General features: G+C 44.7%; 1 protein-coding gene across 3 annotated transcripts in view; it reads left to right on the plus strand.

The window, feature by feature from the left end:
• Positions 1-18815, plus strand: part of LOC138246585 (heat shock cognate 71 kDa protein-like) — a 55306-nt gene extending 36491 nt beyond the window's left edge. For all 3 annotated transcript variants that reach the window (XM_069201274.1, XM_069201276.1, XM_069201275.1), the window contains 2 exons: positions 206-438; positions 16773-18815. In XM_069201274.1, the coding sequence (XP_069057375.1) occupies positions 206-438; positions 16773-16967 (428 nt within the window). In that variant the 3' untranslated portion in view covers positions 16968-18815. The remainder of the gene's footprint in view (positions 1-205; positions 439-16772) is intronic.
• Positions 18816-19988: the final 1173 nt, after the last annotated feature.

Genomic DNA, 19988 nt, shown 5'->3' on the forward strand with positions numbered 1-19988 from the left:
CTTTATACAGCGTAACGCCCTCCGGTTGGCCTCTATCTACTTTGATGCGCCGAGGGGGAAGGTTTTAATGGCGAGAAGCAGTTGTTGGTTTGGGATAGCAGTTAAGAGCATTTTCAGAAAGCACGGCAAGGAGCACTGTAAAGACTAACTTGACTCGTAGTTCTTCCCTTTATTCTAACTTTATTATTTGCTGTTTTGCTCACAGGCCGTCTCAGCAAGGAGGAGATTGAGCGGATGGTGCAAGAAGCTGACCAGTACAAAGCCGAGGATGAGATTCAGCGGGAGAAGATTGCGGCCAAGAACTCCCTGGAGTCACTGGCCTTCAACATGAAGTCCACGGTAGAGGATGAGAAGCTGAAGGACAAGATCAGCGCTGATGACAAGCAGAAGATTCAGGACAAATGCAACGAGGTTATCTCCTGGCTGGACAGGAACCAGGTGGGGACTGGCTCACTTTGGTGCCCACTGATAGTGTTTTAACTTGGAAGTTTTGGTGGCTAGTAGGAGATCCTTCAGTTCCATATCCTCAGAAAAATTTCCAGCTGCCAGACTAAAGACAGTTTAAAACAATTTTCATTGATATTTTTTGTAATTTATTTGTTTCGTTATTTTTTTTTTTTACGTCCCTTAAAAAAAACTTGTAAAGAAGGTATATTTAATTCCAATAACTAACAAAAGTGGGTGATTGTCAGTTTTGTGATGTAAGTGCCACCTGCTTTCAGAGGACAGCATCAGGTCGTCTTTTACAGCTTAGTCGATCAAGGTGTTAGAGCACTAAATTGTATCCGCTCAGCTTTTTCTCTACTGATGGCAATTGTTCACACCCTTTTTTCAGGATGACATGCATGTTTTTTTGCTCAGCTTTGGCCGCCTACAGATGGTCATAAATGTAGAAGGCTTCCCCACCTGAATGCGGAAGGTACCCTGTAACGCGCTTCCACGTTAGACAAAAGTATTTTTTAAAAGGTGAGAACTCCAATGTTCGATGGCATGTGTAGCTGCAGATACACATGTTGTGCATAGCCCGCCATCTGGTGTTGGGTCGGAGTGTTACAAGTTGTTTTTCTTCGAAGAAGTCTTTCGAGTCACGAGACCGAGGGACTCCTCCTCCTTTGGTTCCATTGCGCATGGGCGTCGACTCCATCTTAGATTGTTTTCTTTCCGTCATCGGGTTCGGACGTGTTCCTTTTCGCTCCGGGTTTCGGGACGGAAAGATAGTCAAAACTTCGGAAAACTACGTCGGTATTGTTGCGTTCGGGATCGGGTTAGATAGCATCGACACCGAATCGGGAAGAGCTCCGGTAGCCCGTCGGGGCCTGGTCGGCCCGACCGCGTGTAACATCGACACTGATGGAACGGACCCCGTTCCGATTCTGTCCTAAATGCCACAATAAATATCCATATACAGACCAACATTTGGTCTGTAACTTGTGCCTGTCGCCCGAGCACAAGGAAGAAACCTGTGAGGCCTGTCGTGCGTTTCGGTCCCGAAAAACGCTCCGTTACCGCCGAGCCAGAAGATTACAGATGGCGTCCACGCCGACAGGACAACGAGGGTTCGAGGAACAAGGAGAAGAAGAGGAAGCCTTCTCCATCCATGAATCGGACTCGGAAGAATTCGACGTCGAAGAAACCGTGAGTAAGACGTCGAAACAAGCACCACACAAGAAAACAGACCAGGCCCAGGGGACGCCACTGCCAACAGGCCATGGCTCAACCCATAAAGTAGGTGACCGTCCATCGGCACCGAAAAAGGCCGAACTGGTGCCGAGATCGTCCGACTCGGGTCGAAACACAGGCACGCAGCAATCTCGGGACCGAGAAAGTGCTGCCGAAAAAGATTGACGCCGAGACAGCGGAACCAGCGGAGACAGCGGAACCGAAGCTGCTCGACGCAGAGACAGCGGCACCGAGGAAGATCGATGCCGAGAAAGCTTGACTCCGAAAAAGAGAAAAATCGCCTCGGAGCCGAAAACAAGCAAAAACACACTTTCGGTGCCAAAACGACCAGCAACCGATCCGACTACCAGCTCATATTCAGAGGAACAATCACTGTCCTCTCAGATGCGCAAACACAGATTTGAAGAAGAGTTACAGACCACTGATGTAGACCACACACAAAAGCGGATCTTCATACAGAGTGGGACAGGGAAGATCAGCACTCTTCCCCCAATTAGGAGAAAAAGGAGACTTGAGTTTCAAACACAAGAACTAACACCACAAACAAAAGTGGTGAAGAAGGTAACTCCGCCACCCTCTCCTCCACCTGTAACTCATATACCACCGGCACAGACTCCGTCACACTCACCGGCTCACACCACCATGAGCCAAGATGACCAGGACGCTTGGGACCTATACGACGCCCCAGTATCAGATAATAGTCCTGAATCGTACCCTACCAAGCCCTCACCACCCGAGGACGGCACAGCGTATGCACAGGTGGTAGCTAGGGCAGCAGAGTTCCATAACGTGTCATTACACTCAGAACCTGTCGAGGATGACTTCCTTTCCAACTCTCAGGCGCTCCTAGCGCGATATGACAGAGCCCATTGGGACGAGATGCAGCATCTCATCGAGCATCTACCCAAAGAATTTCAAAAAAGGGCAAAACAAGTGGTTGAGGAGGGACAAAACATCTCCAATAACCAAATACGCTCCTCTATGGATGCAGCGGACACAGCTGCAAGAACAATAAACACCGCAGTGACCATAAGAAGGCACGCATGGCTGCGCACATCTGGCTTTAAACCGGAGATACAGCAAGCAGTGCTCAATATGCCGTTCAATGAACAACAATTGTTCGGACCCGAAGTGGACACGGCAATTGAGAAACTGAAAAAGGACACTGACACAGCCAAGGCCATGGGCGCACTCTATTCCCCGCAGGGCAGAGGCACTTTCGGCACCTTCCGCAAAACAACCTTCAGAGGGGGGTTTCGGGGTCAGGTCACACAAGCCAGCACCTCACATTCAACACCGTCCACCTACCAGGGACAGTACCAAAGGGGAGGCTTTCGGGGCCAGTACAAAGGAGGACAATTCCCTAGAAACCGGGGAAAATTTCAAAGCCCAAAAACCCCTACACCCAAACAGTGACTCACAAGTCACTCAACCCCTCCACACAACACCAGTGGGGGGGAGACTAAGTCAGTTTTACCAATCTTGGGAGGAGATAACAACAGACACTTGGGTCTTAGCAATTATCCAACATGGTTATTGCATAGAATTTCTCCAACTCCCTCCAAATGTCCCACCAAAACCACAGAATATGTCAAAACAGCATTTAGACCTTCTGGAACTAGAAGTCCAAGCATTACTGCAAAAGGACGCAATAGAATTGGTACCATGTACACAACTAAACACAGGAGTTTACTCACTGTACTTTTTAATACCAAAAAAGGACAAAACACTGAGACCAATCCTAGACCTCAGAACACTAAACACCTACATCAAATCAGAACACTTTCACATGGTCACGCTACAAGACGTGTTACCACTGCTAAAGCAACAAGACTACATGACAACCTTAGATCTAAAGGACGCGTATTTCCACATACCGATACATCCCTCGCACAGGAAATACCTAAGGTTCGTATTCAAGGGAATACATTACCAATTCAAAGTGTTGCCGTTCGGTATAACGACCGCACCAAGAGTATTTACAAAATGCCTAGCAGTAGTAGCTGCACACATCAGAAGGCAGCAAATACACGTATTCCCGTACCTAGACGATTGGCTAATCAAGACCAACTCCCTAACAAAGTGTTCACACCACACAGATTATGTCATACAAACCCTCTACAAACTCGGTTTCTCCATCAACTATGCAAAATCACACATTCTGCCGTGCAAAGTACAACAATACCTAGGAGCCACAATAGACACAGCAAAAGGATTAGCCACTCCAAGTCCACAAAGAATTCAAAATTTCCACAAAATCATACAACGCATGTATCCAACACAAAGAATACAGGCAAAAATGATATTACAAGTCCTAGGCATGATGTCCTCATGCATAGCCATTGTCCCGAACGCAAGACTGCACATGAGGCCCTTACAACAGTGCCTAGCATCACAATGGTCACAAGCACAGGGTCACCTTCTAGATCTGGTGTTGATAGACCGCCAAACATACCTCTCGCTTCTATGGTGGAACAGTGTAAATTTAAACAAAGGGCGGCCTTTCCAAGACCCAGTGCCACAATACGTAATAACAACAGATGCTTCCATGACAGGGTGGGGAGCACACCTCAATCAACACAGCATACAAGGACAATGGGACGTACATCAAACAAAACTGCATATAAATCACCTAGAACTGCTAGCAGTTTTCCAAGCACTAAAAGCATTCCAACCAATCATAACTCACAAATACATTCTTGTCAAAACCGACAACATGACAACAATGTATTATCTAAACAAACAGGGGGGGACACACTCCACGCAGCTGTGCCTTCTAGCACAAAAAATATGGCAATGGGCAATTCTCAACCACATTCGCCTGATAGCACAGTTTATTCCAGGGATCCAGAATCAACTTGCAGACAATCTCTCTCGAGATCACCAACAAGTCCACAAATGGGAAATTCACCCCCAAATTCTAAACACTTACTTCAAACTTTGGGGAACACCTCAGATAGACTTATTTGCAACAAAGGAGAACGCAAAATGCCAAAACTTCGCATCCAGATACCCACACAGGCAGTCTCAAGGCAATGCCCTATGGATGAACTGGTCAGGGATATTTGCATACGCTTTTCCCCCTCTCCCTCTCCTTCCATATCTAGTAAACAAATTGAGTCAAAACAAACTCAAACTTATACTGATAGCACCAACATGGGCAAGGCAATCCTGGTACACAACACTGCTAGACCTATCAGTAGTACCCCACGTCAAATTGCCCAACAGGCCAGACCTGTTAACACAACACAAACAACAGATCAGGCATCCAGATCCAGCATCGCTGAATCTAGCAATCTGGCTCCTGAAATCCTAGAATTCGGACACTTAAACCTTACCCAAGAATGTATGGAAGTCATAAAACAAGCTAGAAGACCATCCTCTAGGCACTGCTATGCAAGCAAATGGAAAAGGTTTGTTTGCTACTGCCATCATAATCAGATTCAACCATTACACACATCTCCAAAAGATGTAGTGGGTTACTTACTACACTTACAAAAATCAAACCTGGCTTTCTCTTCCATTAAAATACACCTTGCAGCAATATCTGCATACCTGCAGATCACCCATTCAACTTCACTATTTAGGATACCTGTCATTAAAGCATTTATGGAAGGCCTTAAAAGAATTATACCACCAAGGACACCACCCGTTCCTTCATGGAACCTCAACGTGGTATTAACAAGACTCATGGGTCCACCTTTTGAACCCATGCACTCTTGCGAAATACAATTCCTAACCTGGAAAGTTGCATTTCTCATCGCTATCACATCTCTACGAAGAGTAAGCGAGATTCAAGCGTTTACAATACAGGAACCGTTTTTCCAACTACACAAAAATAAGGTAGTCCTAAGAACCAATCCTAAATTTTTACCAAAGGTTATTTCACCGTTCCACCTAAATCAAACGGTAGAACTACCAGTGTTCTTCCCACAGCCAGATTCCGTAGCTGAGAGGGCACTACATACATTAGATGTCAAAAGAGCGCTAATGTACTACATCGACAGAACAAAAAACATCAGAAAGACTAAACAACTGTTTATTGCATTCCAAAAACCTCATGCAGGAAACCCAATATCAAAACAAGGTATAGCCAGATGGATAGTTAAGTGCATCCAAATTTGCTACCTTAAAGCAAAAAGACAGCTGCCCATTACACCAAGGGCACACTCAACCAGAAAGAAAGGCGCTACCATGGCCTTCCTAGGAAATATTCCAATGCACGAAATATGTAAGGCAGCCACATGGTCTACGCCTCACACATTTACCAAGCACTACTGTGTAGACGTGCTATCCGCACAACAAGCTACAGTAGGTCAAGCCGTGCTAAGAACCTTATTTCAAACTACTTCCACTCCTACAGGCTGAGCCACCGCTTTTGGGGAGATAACTGCTTACTAGTCTATGCACAACATGTGTATCTACAGCGACAGATGCCATCGAACTGAAAATGTCACTTACCCAGTGTACATCTGTTCGTGGCATCAGTCGCTGAAGATTCACATGTGCCCACCCACCTCCCCGGGAGCCTGTAGTCGTTTGGAAGTTAACTTCAACTTTGTACATTTGTAAATATATTATTTAAACCTTAAATAGGTACATACTTAGTCACTCCATTGCATGGGCATTATTACTAACACACACAACTCCTACCTCACCCTCTGCGGGGAAAACAATCGAAGATGGAGTCGACGCCCATGCGCAATGGAGACAAAGAGGAGGAGTCCCGGGCTATGCACAACATGTGAATCTTCAGCGACTGATGCCACGAACAGATGTACACTGGGTAAGTGACATTTTCATTCAGACTACTTCCACTCCTACAGGCTGAGCCACCGCTTTTGGGGAGATAACTGCTTACTAGTCTATGCACAACATGTGTATCTGCAGCTACACATGCCATCGAACGGAAAATGTCACTTACCCAGTGTACATCTGTTCGTGGCATTAGTCGCTGCAGATTCAAATGTGCCCACCTGCCTCCCCGGGAGCCTGTAGCCGTTTGGAAGTTATCTTCAACATTTGTACATTTTGTAAATATATTACTTAAACCTTAATTGGTACATACTTATTCATTCCATTGCATGGGCACTATTACTAACACACACAACTCCTACCTCACCCTCTGCGGGGAAAACAATCTAAGATGTAGTCGACGCCCATGCGCAATGGAAGCAAAGGAGGAGGAGTCCCTCGGTCTCGTGACTCGAAAGACTTCTTCGAAGAAAAACAATTTGTAACACTCCGACCCAACACCAGATGGCGGGCTATGCACAACATGTGAATCTGCAGCGACTAATGCCACGAACAGATGTACACTGGGTAAGTGACATTTTCCTTACCAAACGCTGGCGGAAACATCCACGGCTCCAGCTGACAAGATTTTTTTTCTTCTTTTCTCTAATCTATTTTTTTATGTTTCTTTGTTAAATAATATGAGGGAGCATTTCAACATAAGCGTACTACGTCCAAAATAAAAACATGGTGAAATGGGTCATAAGGGAAGCCGCCTGCACTGTCTCAGTAACATCAACCTTCCAATATGACTTGTATTGGCACTTACTTCACAGGTTCAGTTATCTTTTCCAGCTGAAGAAGTTACAAAATGTTTAGGAATTTGTCACCCTATTTTTCTCTGTATCTACATATTTTTTTTGTCTTCGACGTTTTAACTCGCCTGAAGCTTTCGTACCTTCTTACAACATTTGAAGAGAAGTTTTCAGGATATGCTTTCACTATTTCTGAAGTGTCTCCTGTGGCCGGGGAAGAAGGCTGCCTCCCACGCACATGCTTTGTGTTACCTGTCACGTTCAAAAGAATGTTCATTTTGGCTGAAATTTCAAAGAACCTTGAAGGGACCGGGAAAGGGGAAGACCCAGACCACCTTTTGTTGCGAGAAGCCTATAAAGAAGCTGTGGCACACTCTCAAGATATTAAACCTCCAACCATTTCACTTTGATGCATTCCACCTATTTCGAGCTTACCTTTTTTGATGCCTTCTTTATTCTGAAAACTGGTGCCAAGTAATGTTGATCGAGGGTAAAAGCATATGTTCGATGGCATATGTTGCTGCAGATACACATGTGTGGCACAGTCCGCTGCCTGGTGTTGGGCTCGGAGTATTACAAGTTGTTTTTCTTCGAAGAAGTCTTTTTGGTCACGGGACCGAAGGACTCCTCCCTCTTTGGCTCCATTGCGCATGGGCGTCGACTCCATCTTAGATTGTTTTTTTCCGCTGTCGGGTTCGGACGTATTCCTTTTCGCTCCGTGTTTCGGTTCGGAAAGTTAGTCAGAATCTCGGAAGAAAGCGTCGGTATTGTTCCGTTCGGTATCGGGATAGTTAGGTACATCGACACCGATCATCGGAAGACTTTGGGGCAGTTTCGATCCCCCATCGGGGCCTGATCGGCCCGACCGCGTGCGACATCGAAGCCGATGGAACGGACCCCGTTTCGTTTCTGCCCAAAATGTCACAGTAAGTATCCTTATACAGATCAGCACTTGGTCTGTAACTTGTGCTTGTCCCCCGAGCACAAGGAGGATACCTGTGAAGCCTGTCGAGCCTTCCGGTCCAGAAAAACACTCCGGGACCGAAGAGCCAGGCGTCACCAAATGGCGTCCACGTCGACAAAACAACGTTTCGACGACGAAGAGGAAACATTCTCGGTTCCGGAATCAGAATCCGGAGACTCCGACGTCGAACAACAGCAACAAACTGTGAGTAAGACGTCGAAAAGTAAATCCATCGACAAACCAAAAGCCCAGGGGACGCCACTGCCAACAGGCCATGGCTCGACCCATAAATCAGGCGACCCGTCGAAGGGGCCGAAAAAGGGCACGCCCATAGCGAAGACACCCGACTCCGGTCGAGGGACCGCCATGGAGCAACCTCGGAGCCGAGAAAGCGGCTCCGAGAGACAAAAACAAGATACCGGCACCGAAAGACATCGGCACCGAGAATCCATGCCGAAAGGAACAAAAATTCTGTCGGTGCCGAAACCGAAAAAACATTCTCTCTCGGCGCCGAAAAATACCACACCTTCATCCTACTCAGAGGAACAAGGACTAAGTGGCCAAATGCACAAATTTGGACAAGAGCTCCAAAGTGTAGAATCGGACTACACACAAAAGAGACTGTGCATCCAGCAAGATACAGGGAAGATATCAACCCTTCCCCCAATCATGAGGAAAAGAAAGATCGGACTTCCAAAGGATGACACACAACCACAAGCCAAAGTGGTTAAAAAAGTCACGCCTCCGCCCTCTCCTCCACAGGCATCGCCGGCACAAACACCGCCACAAATGCACTCACCAGCGCAAACTACCATAAGTCATGACGATCAGGATCAAGACGCTTGGGACCTGTATGACACCCCAGTGCCGGACAATGATCCCGAGTCATACCCCACAAAGCCGTCACCGCCAGAGGACAGTACCTCATACTCGCAACTGGTGGCTAGGGCTGCAGACTTCCACAATGTCCAACTGCATTCCGATCCTATAGAGGATGATTTCTTATTTAACACCCTCTCGGCTACACATAGCCAATATCAATGTCTCCCAATGCTACCAGGGATGTTACGGCACGCAAAACAAATTTTTGAGGAGCCCGTAAAATCAAGAGCCATCACCCCAAGGGTGGATAAGAAATACAAACCACCACCCACAGACCCAGTGTTTATTACTTCGCAGTTACCACCCGACTCTGTGGTAGTAGGGGCAGCTCGCAAAAGAGCAAATTCACATACATCTGGCGACGCCCCACCTCCGGACAAAGAAAGCAGAAAATTTGACGCGGCAGGGAAAAGAGTGGCGTCACAGGCAGCCAACCAGTGGCGCATCGCAAATTCACAAGCGCTGCTGGCCAGATATGACCGCGCACACTGGGACGAGATGCAACTTCTCGTAGACCATCTTCCCCAGGAATACCAAAAAAGGGCGCAGCAAATAGTGGAAGAGGGACAAACGATCTCAAACAATCAAATCCGCTCTTCACTAGACGCAGCCGATACTGCAGCAAGAACAGTCAACACTGCTGTCACCATAAGGAGACACGCTTGGCTACGCACTTCAGGCTTCAAACCAGAAATCCAGCAGGCTGTCCTTAATATGCCCTTCAACGAGAAACAACTGTTTGGCTCGGAAGTGGATACAGCCATTGAAAAACTTAAAAAGGACACAGACACGGCCAAAGCCATGGGCGCACTCTACTCCCCGCAGAGCAGAGGCTCTTTCAGAAAAACTCCATTTAGAGGGGGGTTTCGTGGCCAACCCACAGACACCACCAGCCAACAATCAAGAACCACACCATATCAGGGTTCCTTCCAAAGGGGTGGTTTCAGGGGATATCGGGGGGGTCAATTCCCAAGGAGTAGGGGAAGATTCCAGACTCCAAAAACACCTCCACCTAAACAGTGACTTTCAAGTCACGCAACCCCTTCACTCAACACCAGTGGGGGGAAGACTAAGCCAATTCTACCAATCTTGGCAACAGATTACAACAGACAATTGGGTATTAGCAATAATCCAACATGGCTATTGCATAGAATTCCACAACTTCCCACCAAACATCCCCCCCAAAACACGCAAAATGTCACAACATCATTTAGAACTTTTAGGACTAGAAGTTCAAGCACTACTGCAAAAGGATGCAATAGAATTAGTACCAGTACAACAAAAAAACACAGGAGTTTACTCCCTGTACTTTCTAATTCCAAAAAGAGACGAAACATTAAGACCAATATTAGATCTCAGGACACTAAATACCTACATCATATCGGACCATTTTCACATGGTCACACTACAAGACATCATTCCACTGCTCAAACAGCAAGACTACATGACCACATTAGACCTAAAGGATGCGTACTTTCATATACCAATACACCCTTCTCACAGAAAGTACCTACGGTTCGTATTCAAAGGAATACATTACCAATTCAAGGTGTTGCCATTCGGAATAACAACTGCACCAAGAGTGTTCACAAAATGTCTAGCAGTAGTAGCAGCACACATCAGGAGACAACAGATACATGTGTTCCCTTACCTAGACGACTGGCTAATCAAAACCAACACAGTAAAAAAATGCGCAAACGACACCACCTTTGTCATACAAACCCTTCACAAACTGGGGTTTTCCATCAACTACACAAAATCGCACCTAGAACCGTGTCAAACACAACAATATCTAGGAGCAACCATCAACACATCAAAAGGAATTGCCACTCCAAGTCCACAAAGAGTGCAAGCATTCCACAAGCTAATAAGTGCTATGTTTCCAAACCAAAAGATACAAGCAAAACTTGTGCTAAAACTTCTAGGCATGATGTCATCATGCATAGCCATTGTCCCAAACGCAAGACTACACATGCGACCCTTACAACAGTGTCTAGCATCACAATGGTCACAGGCACAGGGTCAACTTCAAAATCTGGTGTTGGTAGACCGCCAAACATACCTCTCGCTTCTATGGTGGAACAGCAAAAATTTAAACAAAGGGCGGACATTTCAGGACCCAGTGCCTCAATACGTTATAACAACAGATGCTTCCATGACAGGGTGGGGAGCACACCTCAATCACCACAGCATTCAAGGACAATGGGATATACACGAAACAAAACTTCATATCAATTACCTAGAACTGTTGGCAGTATTTCTAGCGTTAAAAGCCTTCCAACCCATAATAACACACAAATACATTCTTGTCAAAACAGACAACATGACAACAATGTATTATCTAAACAAACAAGGAGGAACACACTCAACACAATTGTGCCTCCTAACACAAAAAATTTGGCAGTGGGCGATTCACAACAACATTCGCCTAATAGCACAATTTATTCCAGGAATACAAAACCAACTAGCAGACAACCTTTCGCGAGACCACCAACAAGTCCACGAATGGGAAATTCACCCCCAAGTTCTGAACAAGTACTTTCAAATTTGGGGAACACCCCAGATAGATTTGTTCGCAACAAGAGAAAACTCAAAATGCCAAAACTTCGCATCCAGGTACCCACACCGAGAATCACAAGGCAATGCTCTATGGATGAATTGGTCAGGGATATTTGCGTACGCTTTTCCCCCTCTCCCTCTCCTTCCATATCTAGTAAACAAGTTGAGTCAAAACCAACTCAAACTCATACTGATAGCACCCACATGGGCAAGACAACCTTGGTATACAACTCTACTAGACCTTTCACTAGTACCGCATGTCAAACTACCCAACAGGCCAGATCTGTTAACACAACACAAACAACAGATCAGACATCCAAACCCAGCATCATTGAATCTGGCAATTTGGCTCCTGAAATCCTAGAATTTGGACACTTGGACCTCACACAAGAATGCATGGAGGTCATAAAACAAGCTAGAAAACCTTCCACTAGACACTGCTATGCATCTAAGTGGAAAAGATTTGTTTACTACTGCCATGCCAATCAAATACAACCAGTACATGCCTCTACTAAAGACATAGTAGGATACTTACTACATTTGCAAAAAGCGAATCTCGCTTTTTCATCTATAAAAATACACCTCGCAGCTATATCTGCTTACCTACAAACTACTCATTCATCGTCTCTATTTAGAATACCAGTTATTAAAGCATTCATGGAAGGGCTAAAAAGAATTATACCACCAAGAACACCACCAGTTCCTTCATGGAACCTTAACATCGTCTTAACAAGACTCATGGGTCCCCCTTTCGAACCCATGCATTCCTGTGAAATGCAATATCTAACCTGGAAGGTCGCATTTCTCATTGCAATCACATCCCTCAGAAGAGTAAGTGAAATACAGGCATTTACCATACAAGAACCATTTATTCAAATACACAACAATAAAATAGTTCTAAGAACAAATCCTAAATTTCTGCCAAAAGTAATCTCACCATTCCATTTAAATCAAACAGTAGAATTGCCAGTGTTCTTCCCACAACCAAATTCTGTGGCTGAAAGGGCACTACATACATTGGACATCAAAAGAGCACTAATGTATTACATTGACAGAACAAAGCTAATCAGGAAAACAAAACAACTGTTCATAGCTTTTCAAAAACCACACATAGGAAATCCAATCTCTAAACAAGGCATTGCTAGATGGATAGTCAGGTGCATTCAAACATGCTATCTTAAAGCCAAAAGAGAATTGCCTATTACACCAAAGGCACACTCAACCAGAAAGAAAGGTGCTACAATGGCCTTTCTAGGAAACATTCCTATGAGCGAAATATGTAAGGCTGCAACCTGGTCTACGCCTCATACGTTTACTAAACACTACTGTGTAGACGTACTAAATGCACAACAAGCTACAGTGGGCCAAGCTGTACTAAGAACATTATTCCAAACTACTTCAACTCCTACAGGCTAAACCACCGCTTTTAGGGGAGGTAACTGCTTTATAGTCTATGCCACACATGTGTATCTGCAGCAACATATGCCATCGAACTGAAAATGTCACTTACCCAGTGTACATCTGTTCGTGGCATTAGTCGCTGCAGATTCACATGTACCCTCCCACCTCCCCGGGAAGCCTGTAGCCGTTTAGAAGTAGATCATAAACCTTAAACATCTGAACATTTGTAAATAATTTTTAGAAACTCTTATCATACATACATATTCACTCCATTGCATGGGCACTATTTATACCAAACAACTCCATCCTCACCCTCTGCGGGGAAAACAATCTAAGATGGAGTCGACGCCCATGCGCAATGGAGCCAAAGAGGGAGGAGTCCTTCGGTCCCGTGACCAAAAAGACTTCTTCGAAGAAAAACAACTTGTAATACTCCGAGCCCAACACCAGGCAGCGGACTGTGCCACACATGTGAATCTGCAGCGACTAATGCCACGAACAGATGTACACTGGGTAAGTGACATTTTCATTATACACCTGAGAAGCCTGTTCATCCAGAGAAGAGAAAGCAAACGCAGTGATACAGCAGGAAGAAATGTCTGGTAGCGCAGCAACAGCTTTGAAAACCGCAATTGCTTCAGCAATTGAAAGAATGTGTGTGATCGCTGTTAGGGAGATTGCTAAAACTGCAATTTATTCCAGTGACCTGCCTAGAATAGACAAACAAGACTTTAGAGGAGTGTAGGTAGCCTTATTGGTCTCTAAGCAAGTCATCAGTGCCTTCATTGATTCTTTGGCCTGATTGCTGAATGTGTTCTTCCGGAGTCGAAGGTAGGGGTCTCTTGCAACCCATCTAGGTGTTCTTTTGTGATGCTCCAGATTTCCTGAGATTTTTTTGCCCTAATATAATAAATGAGCCTGGATGGAATTTCAAAGAAAATAAAATACGATGTAAAACGCCTCACTAGTCCTTCCTGGGTCCAATCCTTTGGATGCTCCGCTGAAACGAGAACCTGTTTCACAAACGCCTAACGATCCACCACCCTCAATCTAGTCCATCTGTATCAATAAGACGGATACAAATTTTATTGATTTAGACCTCATGCCACTCCAAAACAAATGTACTGTAGATTATCAGGCCCCCCTCCTAAGCCAAGAGAGTTAAGGTACTCTCCAAGCAAGCCAGAGATTCTCCTCTACTTAGATGTCTTACTACAAACCTTATAATTTGATGGTCCACCCACTCTTAACTGCAGACACGTGGCCTCACTACATTTCCAAACTGTCAGGAAAGAGGTTGTCTGCAAGACTTTCAAGACTAAGCAACGTTTATATAATATTATATTTTAAAAAATTAAGGTGTGACACATTGTTCCCCACCCCCTTCAATTTTACTCACTACAAACTGTACAAGCTCACCAGTTTCGAGCTCTTTGTAGGTTTTACATCAGTGGTTCCCAAACTTTTTCGACCTGTGGCTCCCTTGACCTATTGGTCGTTAGCCATGGCTCCCCAGTTTTTTGTGGCGGATAGAGGGATGTAAGTCGGCCTCTGAAGTGCTTCTATTTTTCTTCCTAAAAATAATTGGGATGAAGCCATAAAAGGTATTATAATCATAGTTTATAGATGTAATCCTAGAGAACAGTGCTGCTATTTGAAGCAGGCTAGGCCCATTTCATATCACTCAACCAACAGAGAGAAGGCAGCAGGGTTTGTGATGCCAAAGTCTGCCAAAGCGAACTAGGCTGCACGCTCACTAAGCTTCTAAAATGAGAAAGAGCCTGGGTCCTCCATAGACAACCAAGCTCACAAATCATTGTATACAAACCCACAAATCATTGTATACGCAGGCCATCTGCTTAAATAATTTACCATATAATTTTCATATATGCCCAGGGCAACTCAGTAAAAACAGGTTTAATTTGTAATAAGTCTGGCTGTGGAACACTGAAATCAGCCTTTGATTGTGGTTTCAAAAGTTTCAGAAATACAAAACCCGTCAGAATTGCAAAATATTTGGAATTGGCTGTCAAAAAACTCAGTTCTGCCAGCTACAAAATACTAAATTATTTCTAACTTCAGTTGTCAATGTTATTATTAGCATTCTACTTAGTACAATGTTTTCTTCATAACTGCTGGAATTAACAGTGTTTTTTTCTCTCCTGGTCATATTAAGGCCCAGCGCTATTGAAGTTATAGTGCCTTTAACTGTTTTATTTGTAGTTAACATAGTGTAATTGTCCAGTCAGCACCATGGCCAATGTTTTTTTCATTGTTTTTTCATATGGTAATGTCTGGTGTTTGTTTTCTTTGTATGAAGTTCACTATATATTTTAGCGATTTTTATTCATTTAAAAATAAAGTCTGCACATTATAAAACAGTCGAATGAGCGCCAAAAGGGGTACCATCAGCTTGCCCAATATCGCCCCATACGTGATATACTTTTTAGGGTCGAGCCATGCGTTTCGCAGGGAGACTCTTTTGTATTTATAAAAGGGCTCGGAGCCCTGCCAACTTCACATCAGTGTTTTTTATTGGTTGGTGGGCTTCCCTAATAAAATCTGCTTGCTTTCATTAGTCGAAGGCACGCATATGGCATGCCTTTTCTGGTGGCTAGCCCTCCTCCAGCGCAGCGACCAAGTACAGAAAACATGCGAGGCTCGCTGTTTTCCATCGGGCTCGTGGACTTTTTTTTCCTCTAATTTACGAGCCTGATCTCGCTTGGCAGAAGTCGAGCGCTTTACATACTTGATTTCACTTTTTCGGGTTATGTACATAAATGCACTTTTGCCCAATAGGTGAAAAGTCGGGTTAGGAGTTTACAACGCGATCAGCTGTAACATGAGCAAACGCGAGACCCGATGCATTGTAAATGCTTGTTACTTTCGTAACCTTATCATGGAAGCCTTTTCTTGGGAGGGTGCGCCCTCTTCTGACACAGTCAAGTAAAAGCCCCTGGTGGGCTACCCTTACCTCCTTCAGTCGGTTTTATATTTTTTTCATTGGGGCTTCCATACTCAGTATTTGCAAAGCGGATACTTTCCGAACATTCCGCACTCATGAATGGCCCCCTCCACAGCAGATGCAGCAAATTAATGCAGAAATGATAGCATTCATTTCTCAACACTGCTAATATCATGCTTGTTATCTGGAGTAAGTGTTTTTTTTCCCTGCACATCAGTCAGTGGTTCCCAATCTGTGTGCTTATTGTGCGGCACCCCTGGCTAGTTTTGACGGCGCACAGATTTGGAACCACTGGTTTTACATAATCGAGTATTGCTGTTAGTTGCTCACAATGTCCCACAAATTATCGTTTTATTTTTAATTTAGCTTTAAAAAAAACAGATAGTAACTGTCACAACATTCTCCAGAGTACCAGTTTCTTTTACATTTGGTTGCTTTCACTTTTCCTTTGCGGTTTTCTTCCTGTATTGAACTGAGGATTTTGCCATACCGTAGTGCAGTTAAGCTTTTGAGCTTTCTAAAATGTTTTTTTTTTTTTTTCAAACTAATGCTTTTGAAAAGAGACACATTTCCCTGAGTTTCTCAGTCAAACATATATAAAGAGCAGCAAATCACCTGTGAGGGTCTCTAGGAGTTTCTGTATCACTAAACCAGATAGATATTCAGTGCTTATGGATTTAATAGACAGACAGCTAGAGTAGAGAACCAGAATTACAGATGAACTTTCATACTTCAAATCTGTTCCTAATAATACTTTTTATTCTTTCCCCAGATGGCTGAAAAAGAGGAGTACGAACACCAGCAGAAGGAGCTGCAAAATGTCTGTAATCCCATCATCACCAAGTTATACCAGGGTGCTGGTGGAATGCCCGGTGGGATGCCAGGAGGGATGCCTGGTGGTTTCCCAGGAGCAGGCGCAGGCACTGGTGGTGGTTCTTCAGGCCCCACCATTGAAGAGGTCGACTAAGCAGCCTACCTCCCAAATCCCCTACCATCCTCCCTCGGCACACAGTTTGCGTTGTGATTCTTTTCTTCCACCTTACCTCAAAATGAGGCCTTTCCATTAGTGATTATCCTTTTTTTAAAGAATCTTTTTACCAGTCTCATCCACCTGTCATCTGCCTTCTGCCAGTTTGTCAGTGTGTAGTCTGATACCAGCTTAAACTGCCTTGCAGCTTGTGGTAGAATGTTAGTATGACAGGGTACCCTTGAGGTCATGCAAAGTTTGAACACTACACTGCGGTGGGCCTCTGGAAGAACTCTTGCGAACTATATTTGGTTTCTGTCTCTGGACAGTATCGTAGATTTGTCCAGTAAATCTGTTTAAAAAAGTATCAACTCGGCATGTTCTATCTAAAGCAAACAGATCATGGCAATTCATTCATATGTGCAGAAGGTACCATTTGTGTTTTTTCTTACACACCTGGAAGTATGTTTGTGACCATAGGTATCTACAGTTCGCCGATAGGGCTACTCGCATGCAGATTTACACAACATGTTGTTTGTTGCATCACTGGGACTTGCTTCTCTCGGAGACCTATGGGCTATGAACAGGGGTGCTGTGAGCTTTCGGTAGGGAGGGTGACTGAGACCAGGAGTTCTTTTTCCAGCATGACCATGCTTTTCATTTATCTTTTACACTCTGAGGATATTTTTCTGTCCTTCTGTTTAACCCTCTGTTGTAAGCACTCTGTCAAAAGCACTTAACCTCAAAGTCTGGTTCATGAAGCACTTAATGTCTTCTCAGGTTTAATCTGGGTGTTTAATATGTCGGCAGTAAAATGGCGCATCTGGCTAGAGTCAGCTTGGTCTGCTATGATGCAAAATAAGTCACAGAAAATCATTGCATTGCGCTTGTGACCCCCTTCGTATTCTACTTTTATAGTGTGTAGCCTTTTCTGAGTCTGTCAAACTAACTGTCCCGGCATCATACAGTGCACCTTAGAAACCAGATACAATCATTAAAATTACGATTTATAAAATGTACCTTAAATGATCTTCTCCTGAATATGGTTATGAAACTTTCTTGGTTTGATAAACCCATTGCTTGGCAAGTGTTTTACACTGTTATATTGTGCTACAATTAAAATTTAAGGTAAGGGGTCACTCGGTAGTGAGAGCCAGGACAGCATTTTATGTGTTAAGGTCTCCCAACAGTATGTGTTCCCTGTAAGTGTTGCCTACTCTTTGATAATGTGTTGAACGGGTAAAGAACTCATAAGTGATGAGCATTATTTTGTTTTAAGTAGACCTGGGAAGTTTAGGAGTGTTTGCAACACTGGGTTATCCCTAAAAGGACTGGACCAGTTAGTTATATATCAGGCTTTCCCCAGGCTTGCTTCACCATTCAATTGCATGTTCTGGCCTGAGGATGTTTCTCCAGTTTTATGTATGACTTGTTTTCCTGTGGTCACTTCAATCCTTATCTTGATGTTCTTTGAAAATCTTGTAGCGTCCCATCAAATAAGTATGGTGTTAGGGGGGCTTCACTAGCGTTCCGTTATTGCTGAAAAAGGAGTTGTATATGGATATGTGGCTTAGGGAGGACAGGGTAGGGTAGATATCAGTAGAGGGCTGAAGGCGATGGGCACTTTGTTGTAGTCATGGTGCAGTCATGGTGCAGTTGTGGTGCCTGCCCAATAACAATCTGCTAGCAAGCATTTGGTTGTAATGATGTGGGGTTGAAATATGGCCACATCTATTAAGGGTCAGGAGAGTTAAGTGGGAAAGCACCTGTTCTCATCACAACATTACAGGTCACTCACTGTTTGAAACATGCTTGTGAAAATCAGATTAAAACTTTAAAGCAATTCAAGCGCTGTGTTTTTAATTTTTTTAAATTTTTTGTATTGGTGAATGTCTGCATCATGATAAATGACCGACAACGTTTAAGGCATGGGAACGAGCACTACCAAATTGATAGATTTGGAGTTATTCTAATTTGTGCATGAATGTTCAGACGACATACTTAAGCCACAAAACAAACACCATCTAAACAGTCAAATCATCAAATCATTAGCATTTATAAAGCGCGCTACTCACCCGTGCGGGTCTCAAGGCGCTAGGGACAAAGGGGGTGGTTATCGCTGCTCGAACAGCCAGGTCTTTAGGAGTCTCTGGAAAGCGGAGTGGTCCTGGGTGGTCCTGAGGCTGGTGGGGAGGGAGTTCCAGGTCTTGGCCGCCAGGAAGGAGAAAGATCTCCCACCCGCCGTAGAGCGTCGGATGCGAGGGACGGCGGCGAGTGCGAGGCCAGAGGAGCGGAGGGGGCGGGTGGGGATGTAGAAGTTGAGGCGTCTGTTGAGGTATTCCGGTCCCTTGTCGTGGAGGGCTTTGTGTGCGTGGGTGAGAAGTCGGAAGGTGATCCTTTTGCTGACTGGGAGCCAATGCAGGTGTCTCAGGTTTGCGGAGATGTGGCTGCTGCGGGGTACGTCGAGGATGAGGCGGGCCGAGGCGTTTTGAATGCGTTGTAGGCGATTTTGGAGTTTGGCTGTGGTCCCGGCGTAGAGGGTGTTGCCGTAGTCCAGGCGGCTCGTGACGAGGGCGTGGGTCACGGTTTTTCTGGTGTCGGCAGGGATCCAGCGGAAGATCTTGCGGAGCATGCGGAGGGTGAGGAAGCAGGCGGAGGACACGGCGTTGACTTGCTAACAGTCAACTGATAAGTGCACCATATGGTCACAGGAAACTCACATTCATACTCCGAACACTACAAAGACCCGTGCACCCTAAACAGAGACATGTGTTTTATAATGGATATTTCTCTCGTAGGGGATTTCCATGTATAGTCATAAGCGCTGAATAGTTCTGCGCACCTGTGAGGACCCTAGAGCACTGTTCTGAAATTGTCTGTAGATGTTCGCCTTTCTTCAGGAAGGCCTGCAAAGTCACTTAAGAATTTCAATATGGAGCCTAAAGGAAAGGCAACAAAGGCCAAATTCTGCATCCTACTTGGTTGAAAAAAGGGTACTGTGATGTAGATATGCATTAAAAT

The sequence above is a fragment of the Pleurodeles waltl genome, chromosome 7 (genome assembly GCF_031143425.1).
Source record: "Pleurodeles waltl isolate 20211129_DDA chromosome 7, aPleWal1.hap1.20221129, whole genome shotgun sequence".
Lineage (NCBI taxonomy): Eukaryota > Metazoa > Chordata > Amphibia > Caudata > Salamandridae > Pleurodeles > Pleurodeles waltl.